Raw genomic sequence first — 13,203 nt, forward strand, 5'->3', positions numbered from 1 at the left:
AGCGTCGTACGCATCAAAGTGGACAGCTTTTCAGCGCTGGTGCGCAGAGAAAGGCGCGGAGCCTTTTTCATGTCCAGTAGGCTGCGTACTGTCATTCCTCCAGCAGCTGATGAACAGATATTTAGCTTTCAGCACCATTAAAACTTATGCTGCAGCTATTTCCTCCTGTCATGAGGGTTTTGGTGACAGAACGGTCTTTAACCACCTGCTGATGAAGTGTTTTCTGCAGGTTGTACATAGACACAGACCCGTGTCACGCCCCCTAGTCCCTCAGTGGGATTTAGCGCTCGTCCTGCGCGCACTGGTTAAAGCCCCATTTGAGCCCTTAGATCAGGCTCCACTAAAATTTCTGTCTTTTATAACAGCCCTGCTGTTAGCTCTGACATCTGCAAAGAGAGTGAGCGATTTATCTGCCCTCTCTGTCACTCCTTCATGTCTCAGAATACAAGCTGTTATTTCAACCTTTTTTCCTTGACCAGAGATATTCTTCTCTGGTCATTGTGATGCGCAAGACGCTTGGAGTGCGTCATGACGCATTCAGAAGGCTGATTTTTTGGTGTCATTAGGCGAGCAGATGTTCAGTTATGGTCTGGATGGACCCAGTGAGGCATAGACTACATCCTGCTTCGCCTTTAACCCACTAGCGATAGCCTTAAAGGGCGAAGCCTATACGAAATAGAACGTTGGTTACGTACTGTAACCCCAGATTCTATGAGTATAGGCGCAGCCCTTTAAGCTCTGGGCCTCACTGGTCCCTGAATGGCTGAAGAAAAAGCTATTTGGGAGCCGTTTGTCCGGTCTCACCGTAATTTATACGGACCGGGGTGGGGCCCACACAGCAGGTGGGCGTGGACTAAAGTTTTCAGTGCTGCGCTGCGCGCGAAGGGATAAACCCACTAGCGATAGCCTTAAAGGGCTGCGCCTATACTCATAGAATCTGGGGTTACATTACGTAACCAACGTTCTTTTGCTTGACTGAATGGTAGCTGTTTAGTTTTAATTAGGTACAAGTAACCATGATCCATCCAAATGGTTTGTTAGTGCTCCTGGCTGTTTTAACTAGTCATTGGAAAACCATAGGATCAGGTGGTCAGAATGACCATCAATTGCCAACTGTGAGCATTTACAAGGGTTTCTTTGTAAACAATGACTATGGAAACAAGGATTGTGTTGTTAAATGGGGCATAAGTGGGCCTTTTGTTTGTTGCTTCGTTACATTTCCCTAATATACAGATCTATACATCATGTTGGGAAAAGGAAACAACCTCTTCACAAACGCATGGCCCAACACAGAGGAGCAAACTCCTCAGAACAATACTCAGCAGTTTATTTACATCTGAAAGACAACTGAAGCTTTTCTGAAAGCCACAAGATCCAGATGTTAGACAGGGAGGACAGCTGGTTTGAAAGAGGTTTCAAAGACACAATCTACACCCACAGAGGTTGTTTGTTGTCTTAAAGCACCTTAAAGAAATCTTAACCAGTCCAGTTGCCCTTGATTGAACTTTTGCTGTATAACCATGACCTGGGTCACTTATAACCTCAACAGACCTTTAATTCATTTGTGACACTGCCTTTGTACATTACAGCTTATTTTTTAAAGACAGTGTCTTTGGTTTGGGTTTTTCGCCATCTACATTCAGGAGGACTTTCTGAATAAACTCAAATGTGTAGGTCATTGCTTTTGGGTATTCAGCCTGGATAACATTAAGCAAGCCATATAAAGGCATTATTGCATCTGGCCAGCATTTAGTCCCTTGCAAAACAACCTGCTCCTGGAGAAAGACCTTGACTTCTTGAGGATGAAATGGCACCGTGTTCATATCCTCACTGTCACCAATGATGGACACAATGGCAGCAGATCTCTTAATGGTAGGCGCTTGGTCTTCACCCTCCTGAAAAATATTATACATTTACAATTACATTTGATGAAATAATCTTAGTCTCTAATGGATGTCATCTGATCTTTGTGTGTTTATCGGCTCACAAGTCTGTCACAGAAAAAAATATTTGTGTTCTAGACATTATTTCATTGTTTTGTGTTACTAAAGTATCAGTAGAGTGTCCATAACTAAACATTAGTCATAAAAATGAAAGCCAAATAAACGTGTTTTTTGAGTTTTCTGAGCTATCAGAATACCCAAAAGGACCCAAACATATAGATGGGAAGAGCATTATGCAAACCTCTCGTGAAAATCTCTAGTGATAGCTGTGATGAAATAAAGCCTTGTCAGAACCATTTTTAAAAACATTTTTAATAGCAACACTCATTGAACTCTTTTATATCACAATTTTACATAGAGTAAAACTTATTTGATCTTGTTAATCTCTGGATTTCGTTGTCTTTGTTCAAATGATTTTATCTTAAATCGTCAAATACAGTTAGGCCTGTGTGTGGCTCATTACAACAATTCAAAATTTGCAGACCATTCACATTTCAATCTAAAAAATGAAATTCCCCATACATCCCAGAGAGCTGGAATGTTTTCAGAACATCCACTGATGTGACAAAAGTTTGCTTCAGTTCAACTTATGAACAATTCAGAAGTCAGTCACTCAGTAGGTTTCAGAAATAAATGAAAAAAACATCTAGATCTAATCAAGTCTTTGTTCAAATGTTACCAAAATCAACTAAAATTCTCTATATGGTAGATTTAGTGTGTCAAAGGATTTTCAGAAAGGGTTAATCTGCAGTTAAATTTTAATATCTTGTTATGGTTTGTACAATATGCACAACATTTTCTTTTTTATTCGGTGTTGCTTCAAACATGAAAACAATACTTGATAAGATACTCAAAATCAGTGTCACTGTTAGATCCTAATCATTGCCACTTGAAGTTTAATTACATTGTGCATTTGCACTAACTTGTACAAAAAGGTTTTTTGGGTTTCATACATTTTCAGATAAATGCTAATCCTACTATTGCTTGTTCAAGTAAATAGTATATTAGCTCACCTTACAGGTGTAGAAGAGCTCTGTGTCATCTTGAAGATGCAGTGGTAGACACTGAAGAGATGCAACCCGGTCAACACTGATGTTTTGTGTTTGCTGTAGTGAAAAACATGGAAAAGACAATGAAATGCTAAAATACCAACCCTTTTTTAAAAACTTTTCTACGTATCTATACACAGTATGTGACAGAATGAAGACCCCTGCCATTTTTGGAAATATTTGGTTTGATCTTTTCAAGCAACAAAAGTGACACTTTACATAATAGACTGGGCCGCAGGGCAGTATTCCAACATAACGATCCCAAACACACCTCCACAGCCTTGCTGAAGAAGCTGAGGGTAAAGGTGATGGACTGGCCAAGCATGTTTCCAGATCTAAAGCCTACTGAGCATCTGTGGGGCATCCTCAAATGGAAATGGAAGGCATGCAAGGTCCCCAACCCTCCACCAGCTCTGTTATGTAGTTATGGAGAACTGCAATTATTAGGATCTACTTAATACTTGACAAAGATTTACCTCAGAGTATGTCTTTAACATTGATGAGATCTTCTGGGCACTGATCGGATTTCCCCTGCATCCCTCAGGCTAAAGCCAGCAGACTGTTTGTGTGACTGTCCAATGAAGCATACAGGTCAGTCTTTAGCTTCTGGTTGGTGATTCGCTGATATTCTGTACAGACCTAATGAAAACAAAGTGGCTTCAATCATTCCCCCTTTGAATCAAAAACATATAATTTAAATGAACACACACACATTATGTAGTGCTCGAGACCGGTTTTGGCCCGAGACCAGTTTTTGAAGCTCTTGAGACGGATTTAAGTAATGTGAATAAGCACATTATGACAAGTAAACTGAATTCAGCCATGTTCTACAGCTTTATGTACCTGGTTTTCCAGGAGAAGAGCTGGCCATCTTTCTTGAAGATGCTGCACAGAAGGACTTGAATTTACAATCTCAAGCCTTCTTGCAGCAAAGGTCTTGCTCATGTTCATACCTGTCACTGTGAAATCAATGTCTTCATCCATTTTGTTCAACATGTCCAATCTGAAGACTTCCAAAGTATCCAGTGTTTCCCCCTTAGGAAGCTGTGGCAGATATTTAATTTCTGCACGTCAAGGCCGCTTAAGGGAAGCATGTGGTGAAGCTGCATCAGGATTGGCTCTGCTCCTCCTACCACTGTTTACTTTGACCTCTGGGCATCCAGATTTGCATAGGTTGAGTCTGTAATTTTTTATTTTGTTTAAAAGGCTGTGCTTCCAGCCATCCCAGCCATTTTTGGAACCAGTTTCGCCTAAACATAGATGTTTTTCCACCACTACTGTAAAAAAATCCTAGCTGAAACAGTGAAGACAGTAGTTCAGAGAAGCTGTTGCAATGGTCGCTTGCACTTCTACCACTTAATTTTTTGGACCACTGCAAAAGCTAAATTGATTGTTTGGTGTGTGCATCCGTATGATGTAAAGGCAGGAAGAGAATGACTGAGCCAGTGAAAACCAAAAAGTACCTGATGATCATTATGCACTCAAACAAATGTGATCATGTGTAGTTTTAACTACCACAGTCAAAACATTGTCACATATGTGACACAGACCATGTCTACTCTAACATAGTCTTTAAATATAATGTTCAGGAATCAAAACACTCTGATGTAACTGCTTTACTTACCATTAGATTGTGTATGCTCAATCTGGGAAGCAGTTTATCTTTCTAATGGACGAAGGGTGAAAACATGTTCAGTCCTTTCTGCAAAGAAAGAAAAAGTGCACTTTAAAAACTCATGTATGTCAGCCAATTGAAAAGTAGTTACAGCCCCTAATGTGCAGTATGTCTTTCAAAATACACCTGACTATTTTATTTAACAAAAACTCATTATGGTTTAATACTTTTGTGTGTGGATTTACAATTCTTAAAATGTGTTTCAAATAAGATTAACTTTGACTGACATCATATAGTCCACATTTGACAGGTTTAGGCACAATGTGTTTTAATTGTACATGGTCCGATTTAAAACTGACATCTCCCTTTGTTGCATTTTGAATAATACCGTAAGGCTGTAAAAAACATTTCAAGCGAGGTTTAGATAACATCAATGCTATGCAATTTAAGGTTTCTTAAACCTCACCCAGTGAAACACACTAACAACATTAATTTAATTAGGTAACATCAGGCAATAACATCTAAACCATTAAGCCTTCAAGAATTTTGGTTTAAACAGTAAACAAATACAACATTTATTGTCACAAAAACAGCAAAGGTGTAACTTTAATGTTATTTGTATTTAACTTAATGTTATAGAAGCATGTTTTGCATGAATTGTGTCTACCTCCAAAAACTGTTTTAATACAATATAATATTATCTATGGGGTTCATTAAAAGTGATACATTACTCTGCATAACGTTATACATTTTGGGAATGTTTAGTCATTAATGGTTCTTTAGACAGAGAAAAAGTAGCATTTCTGGAGTTTCAACCAAAATATGAGGTAATTAATGTGTAGGCTACAATAAGGTGTCTAATAACGATGTGGATGCATTATGAAGCAGAGCAAACATTGTAACGTTAAGCCTGCAGAGAGTTGCAGCCACCTATATTAGTCACCTCCTGACATGGCAGCCATTCTCAGCAGGCATGCAAAACGCTGCACAAGTGTTCACACAAACAGTATCTGTAACGTATCCGTTCTTTTAAATTCGTGTTGTTGAAAGCTATGTTTCTCAGGTTAACGTTACATGGTTCACGTGCCCTTATATTGTTTCTTGCTAACATTAGCGGGCTCAAGAGCCCGAATTGTGGCGTTACTTACTCATTTGCACAACATAACGTTACCCTTTAAAAAATAATTAACAGTAGCGTGTCTTGTAGTTTTTACCAGTCTCGTCGGTCTAACGTTATGTCAAGTTTAAACTTAACATTAGTTAAGGGTTAACCCCTAACCCTAACCCTAACCCAAGAGTCAACATTCACTTGCTAGCTAACCACTTCTGACAACACATATTCGCCAGTTATCTCGTCAAACGAAACTAACGTTAGTTTATAGTCAAGAACCTTAGTTTAGCCCATAGGTTTAATCATACATTATTTTGTGACCTTACCGTCGGGACGCAATTCGTGCCTCTCTTCACATTCACAGTAGATGGTCGAGTCGAATGAGTCCGCTGCGCCAATCTCTCAACAGACGATAGTGTTCAGCTAGCTTTGATTGGCTGTCAGCGGCAGGATCAGACCAATCGTCATCAGACTCCTCTGTTACCTATTGGTGTCCGCCTGAAAATTGAACTTTAGATAAATGCGCGGGTTTTGTTTCAAAATAACCTTTTTCTTTCATACGTTTTATGCTATTTTCCTTTACTATAACTATTACCAAAAAATAAATAAATAAGCCATAACATTATAAACACTGACAGGTGAAGTGAATTACACTGATAATCTTGTTATCAGAATCCAATTGGCAGCAAAAGAGAAACCTTTTGTTTTTCACGCAGACAGTATTCCTGAAATGGCAGCCAGAGGGCCACTGGAGGGATCCTGGCAATCCAATAAAGCCTTGCTAAAGACCTGCCTATTAAATGTCTTAAAGTGACTCCTCACTGAAATCTACCAAGTCTGTTTCCAAATCACACAGTAATACAGAAATTAAACAAAATGTATGATGTCATTATCTCAGTTTAAACATTAAAATAATTTATATCTCAGAATGAAAAGTCTTTGAGGAAAGTTTTTAGCAGTAGCATCAACATGGGGATCAAAGCAGTCTGACAATATCCAAATATTTGAAGTTATCCACTGTCAACACCTTTACAACCTTTTAAATTGTTGGTTTTGGGCTAGATTGTGACTTAGAATTTTATTTTTCAGTTTTGTTTTTGATACAGTGATGTGCATTAACACTCATAACGCTAGGCCACAGTGACCCAATCTATTCTATATAACCCATGAGTAATTTGAGCATGTTGCTTTCATCTATTATCTTCTCCAGCTGTTCACACAAAATCAAAATATAAGGGACTAGCGCCCACATTTCTGCTTCCGATTTAAAACACTTTGACAGTGTGACTCTGTGTGTAGTAGGCAGACAAATAGACATCAAATGAGGTACTAGATATCTCAATTGTAGGCCTATAGTTTTCAAAAAAATCAGAGACAGCCTTGTCTGCAATCTCTATACTGCAGCTGCCTCTTGAGTAAGATTGGGGCTTTAGATAAGGGCCTGATTGATACCCTAAAGATGCACACTAACAGTACTAATATTATGTTTTTGAAGATCTGGTGTGTTAAAGGGAGGATTTACACTCATTATATAGACACTTCATTTAGTACATTTAGCAAAACCAAGTGTGTGCATTAGTCAGTGACAAAAAGTTTCAATTGCTTTATTATTGTCAACAATGATAAAGAATATCAGAATCACCTTTATTGCCAGGTTCTCACACACAAACAAGGCATTTTACTCCAGTACACTTTGCTCTCAGGATTTTTTTTAAATGGACTTTTAAGATATATCTATATCTTTTAAATGTACATATATAAAAATGCATTTGCAGGAGAAGATAGTGTTAGATCAGATTTAAATTAGTTCAAGTATGCATGGTACTGCATTGTTCTGCTACTCTGACTGTCAAGTGTTCATCAAAGAAACAGCCTGGTGGAAGAAACTGATTATGTGGCGGCTGGTTTTAACAAACAGTGCTCTGTAGCGGCGGCCTTAAGGTAAGACTCTAAACATTTTATGTGCAGGGTGTGTGGGGTCTGCAGAGATTTTAGCAGCTCTTTTCCTGACCCTGGACCTGTATTAGTAAATACTGGATGGAGGGAAGGTCAGACCTGATTATTCGTTGCAGTCTGGACCTGTCCTGTTTTGTGGATGAGCCGAACCACACTGAGATGGATGAAGACAGGACAGACTGAATGAAGGCAGTGTAGAAGATGACCAGCAGCTCCTGTGGAAGGTTGGACTTCTTGAGTTGCCTCAGGAAGTACAGTCTCTGCTGGGCCTTCTTTCGAACAGTGTCTATGTGTGAAGACCATCTCAGGTCAGGTGGTGCCTAGGAACCTGAAGAGGTCCACAGCAGACACAGTGTTGTTGAGGATGGTGAGGGGTGTGTGTGGGGGTGGTGTTCCCCGAAAGTCTACCAGCATCTTCACAGTCTTAGGATGAACTCAACCAAAGAAGATAATTTTACTAGTTTACTAGTTTTAACATAAAACTTTTAAATTGTATTGTTGTTAATATCACTGCACACATGGGTTTTGTTTCTACTGAAAAGGTTTAAGTTACACAAACAAAAAAATGGAAGTTGTACTCTTCCATTAAATTTAACGTTGATGTGGCAGATCTTTAATACATTATGTGTACTAAAAAATAATAAGTTGGAAAAAGACAACACATGAAACTGTCATTTTTATGTTAAGACAGTAAAAATGTTTTGTTTTCAGCATAACACTCAAACTCTTGTAGTAATCATATGTTTTTGTTATGTTCAGTGAACATAATTTTTTCCCGTTCTTTAACAATAAAGTTATTACTTGTCACATGAACGTAAAAACATTCAGTTCATATAATTACAACATTTTTTTTTTGTTAATTCAACTAGAAAACTATATGCTAAGTGCACAGTCTTTCTGATGTTATTTGGCCAAAAAATAATTAGGGTATCTTGCCTTAAAATCTTATAATAAAACTGACTTAAAAATCCTAAATTGTTGACTTAACACAAAAAAATTATGTCAACTTCACAAGAGATGGGTATTTGAGTCAAGTAAACATAAAATATTTATGTCACGAAGACAGTCTCTAACATTTGTGTTGACTTCACAATAAAATTTTATGTCATGGATGGATTGGGGTTTACAGTGTAGAAGGAAGAGTTTAGAGAGGCTGTAGCACAGTAAATCACGAAAAATGGCAAATTAGTATGTCATTATATAACACGGGAATAAAAAAAATCATTTTAGTACTTTAAAAATACATTAAATTGCAATATCATGAAATTAAAAAAAATTACTGAGGGGATATTCACTATTGTATTTTACTTGTAAAATGTGTATCTATATTATACATTTTACACTCAATTACCATTAAACCTCCCACTTTCACAGCAGCATATTGCCAATAGTCCTACAAGAACATGAGAAAAAAGTCTGGGATGTTCACTCATCTACCTAGGATAATTTTGGAGATAAACTCTGGTAGATGGTCATATGTCATTGCTGACTGATGTACATAAATGACTTCAAACTGTGATATTTCCCTAATGGATGTATGATTATTACAAGAATCCTTTTCTTAACAAATAGTTCTCATTTGAATCAGATGTTCTTTACATTGCTATTTATTATACATGAAGACTGACAAAGCAATACAACAAACCATCAGAGCAGATAGATCACAGTTAGAGAGAAAATGGGTCTGTGTTTGTCTTCATAAAAACATTTTACAGTTAGTCTCTAATAAGATAGAAATGCAATAAACCTGTGTATGCGGTTTCATGTTTTATGCAATACATTTTTATAATATATTCATGATTGTTGCGCTTTTCCCCTTGCTTATGATCTTTTTCTTCTATTCCCTATGGCTCTCGCCCAGCATGTAGAGCCATGATTTTCTGGTTAATTTTGTGTTTCAGTTCAAAATAATGGTTTACTTTCTGTCTGTCGCTAGCTGCTGTTGGACAAAGCACTTCTAAGGGCTCTCAAGGGTTACATGAACTGGGCAGAGGGAAATAGACCTTTGCTAGTTTTTCTCTGGTTGTATTCACAGAGCAGAGTCGAATAGTGAGGTGTCAGGTTGTTTTGTTGAAATATTAGCCTAATAAATCCCAAGGATTACAGTGCCTTAAAAAAGTATGCTTGTCCCTTGCAGGTTTTCACATTTTGTACTACGATAACTGCAAATCTCAAGGTATTTCATTTGGATTTTATAGGGTAGACCAAAACAAAGAATTTGATAATTGGGAAGTGGATGCAGAAGAATATGTTTTTCAAAGCTTTTTACAAAAGAATACTGTGTGCCATGCCCCCTTTACTCTGATGCCCCCCGCCCCCCACAAAAGAAGATCCAGTCCTACCAAATGCCTTCAGAAGTCACTTAATAAATGTGTGTATGTGTAAACTAATCTCAGTATAAATACAGCTGTGCTTTCAAGGCTTCAGAGGTTTGTTTAAAGAACATTAACAAAGAAACAGCACAAATAAGACCAAAGGAAACAGCAAACAGGTCTGGGAGAAAGTTGTGTAGAACTTTAAAGCAGGGTTAGGTTATAAAATAATATTACAAGCTCTGAGCATTTCTTGGATCACTGTTCAGTCCATTTGCCAAAGATAGAAAGCTTGGGGCATAATTTCAACCCTATTCTGGAAATCTGGCCATCCACCTAAACTGACAGGCCAGACAAGGAGAACATTGCTCAGAGAGCCAAGAGGCCCATAGTAACTCTGGAGGAGCTGGTTTCTGTTATTGAATGGATGATACCCTGGGCAAACCCCTTCTTTTTGATGCCCCCAGCCAATCAAAATGCAGAAAATCATTTATATTCGGAAGCAGGAAAAAATGCCTTGCAGTCTTGCAAATATTCATAAAACTTCTCAATTGACTACACATGCAAAAACGCAATAGAAAACAACTGACAGTCGCTAAGTTATATTTTAACTGGGGCTTGTGCATATTTCCTCTTGTATTGTAGTGATTTGTCTTTGGTGATGAGCACCAAGTCTTTGAGGTTTGAGGTCTTCCTTGTCATCAGCAGGTTGAGGATTACCTTCCAGCAAGACAACAACCCTAAACATATAGCCAGAGATGCAATTAAATTGTATAGATCAAAGAAAGATGATGTTTAAAATGGCCTAGTCAAAGTCCAGACCTAAATGCAATTAAGAATTTCAGATAAGACTTGTAAATTAGCTATTTTTCAAAGAAAATGGACAAACATTTATGTCTGTTGACTTGGCAGAAATAAAACTATTGTTAAGTATACCTTTAAGCTCATAGTTATACATAGGCCTGGCAAATTTGTATTTAGATATTTTATTTAACCAAGAAGTGTGTTTCTTCTAGCAATTGAAACAGGTATCTCTCAACAAATAGTAAAACAATGTAAAAGGAGCATAAATTAAAAAAAAAATTTCATAACCACCCCCAAAACATGCATATTATTTCCATAAATAAATTAATACTTTGGTGCTTAATTGTAGCTATACAAAGTCATGTTTAAATTTTACCATAAGCTATGTAGGAGACTCAGAAAACTTGTGGAAGATAATGCCCAGGTCTCATGACCTATGATGAATGTTTTTGGTCAACATTTATAGAGCCATCATGGGAGATAAGGTAATATTTTGTAACCCCCATAACACAGCATCCCCTCTGTAGAACATGGCGGTAACAGCATCATGCTGTGGTGATGGACAACGGAGCTGGTTAGAGATAAAGGGAAGATGAACGCAGCAAAATAGAGGTGAATCCTGGAAAAAGTACCTGTGAGAGACTGCAAATGACTAGAGACTGAGGTGGAGGTCCACTTTCCAACAAGACAACAACTCTAAACATACAATCATATACAGTATGTAATTCAGTTGATGTTTTAGAATTGCCTAGTCAAAGTCCAGACCTCAATCCATTACAGGTTGGTTAGGTTAATGAGGAGCAAGGACAAAAAAAGAAGAGGAGCTGCCCAAAATAGGTGTAAACCATAAATGTCTCTAAAAGTATTTAATTTTATGCTAAGTTTCAATATGTGTGATTCTTCTACATTGGAGTGTGTGCAGCATCTACTTCCAGATTCTCATTGAGTGGGAAAAGTTAGTTTTTCAAACACACACTTGCAAAAAAGTAGAATATCACTTTCCATTACAGAGTTAGTGTGTGCATGCAGTAAGTGTGTGTATGCCTGCAAGTCCTGCCTCAGGCGATTATAGTGTCAGAAAGAGCAGCCCTGGCAGACAGATACTGCATCGTTAAGCTACAGGCAAACACACCATCTCTCTATCACACACGCGCGCGCACACACACACACACACACACATAGTTTTAAGTGAGAATGTACTCTCTGGCCCTTCTCCCTACGGATGCACTTACTGTGTAAGACCTGCACATGTTCACCCTCTAATGAGGGGACCAGGGGACAGACCAAGAAAGGAAGGAATAAAAGGTGAGTAGGGAGTGTTTCTTAAGTTTCTGCAGTGTTTACAGGCAGGTGAAACCTATTGTTCATAGTCAACCCCTTTACTTTTGTAGGAAAAGTGTAACTACCACATGAATTTGGAGGATTTCACTTGTCGAAATGGGTTTCAGTTTCTCTCTCTGGGCAGATGTGATGAATTTTTATTAGATGGTTTTTTTTTAAAACCTGTTTCTGACAATGTGTATGCCCTGCTGTCACACACTAATGCACAGCCACTACACACACACACACACACACACACACACACACAGGCCTTAGATGAGGGCCACTCTGTGAGCAATGAGGGAATTAGTGTTGATACCAAGCTTGAAGACAACCTCATGCTGCTAACTTTACAGAAGAAAGATTTTAAATAGATGCAACACACACACCAGCTTTAAATATCAGTTGTTGCCGACTTTCATCACATATTCAATGCATATGTATTTTTACAAAGGTCATCCGTTTACTCTTATATCCTTTAGTACTCAAGTAATTTTAATCAAGTGGAGTAATGCCGTTAATTGGTCCATCATCTGTTGTGCTTTGATCTCTTTCATTTCTTCCCTACTGTGTTGTCCGCCGTGTCCTCACAACACTTTTATGTGTCCCACTTTCATGCTTCAGCATCCTGATAAGGCCTGGGACCAACCTCAAGCTGCCACGTGCTCCACTCAGTATGAGGCACACATCTTTGACCTACTGAGGCCATGAACTCAGTGAGAATAAGTGATATTTTTTTCTGTTTAATGTCGATATATTGTCACCAAAAATTTGATTTGTAGACCTAATTGAAAATAATGGGAACATGGAATTGCTTCCAGCGTTGTCTTGGAAGTTTATTGTGTTGTTATTTTCTAATTACACCCGATACAGTTCTTATGTAATGTTGTGAATCTAATAAAACAAAATCTCCTCTGAGAGATTTCTAACCCTAGGCATCCTGGTCTCGGAAACAGACCTTTCAGTTATGTGCTAGGAAAATCATAGGGAGTCTTTATTGATCAATAAGGAACAGGCAGCAACTATCACACCTCGTTTTACACAGCTGAAGAGGCACACACTGATTCGCATGCAGTGAATGCCAAGGTGAAGG

At 38.1% G+C, this 13,203-nt stretch overlaps 1 protein-coding gene and 1 long non-coding RNA gene across 5 annotated transcripts in view; one reads left to right on the top strand and one right to left on the bottom strand.

The window, feature by feature from the left end:
• The window catches only part of camkvl (CaM kinase-like vesicle-associated, like), an 86,465-nt gene that overhangs the window by 39,194 nt on the left and 34,068 nt on the right, over positions 1-13,203 (top strand). For 2 of the 4 annotated variants that reach the window (XM_047360669.1, XM_047360679.1), the window contains exon 1: positions 12,808-12,826. The exons of 1 other annotated variant lie outside the window; for it this stretch is intronic. In XM_047360669.1, the coding sequence (XP_047216625.1) occupies positions 12,818-12,826 (9 nt within the window). In that variant the 5' untranslated portion in view covers positions 12,808-12,817. Of the gene's footprint in view, positions 1-3,565; positions 3,584-12,807; positions 12,827-13,203 lie in introns of those variants that run through there. One more of the 4 variants, XM_047360702.1, reaches the window with a different exon arrangement.
• On the bottom strand, positions 912-6,182 carry LOC124865872. The gene is made up of 5 exons (XR_007037674.1): positions 6,045-6,182; positions 4,617-4,694; positions 3,469-3,631; positions 2,957-3,049; positions 912-1,895 (listed from the first exon to the last, which is right to left on the bottom strand). It is a non-coding gene; the product is annotated as an uncharacterized LOC124865872 (long non-coding RNA).

Source organism: Girardinichthys multiradiatus, chromosome 1, assembly GCF_021462225.1.
Source record: "Girardinichthys multiradiatus isolate DD_20200921_A chromosome 1, DD_fGirMul_XY1, whole genome shotgun sequence".
Classification (NCBI taxonomy): Eukaryota; Metazoa; Chordata; class Actinopteri; order Cyprinodontiformes; family Goodeidae; genus Girardinichthys; species Girardinichthys multiradiatus.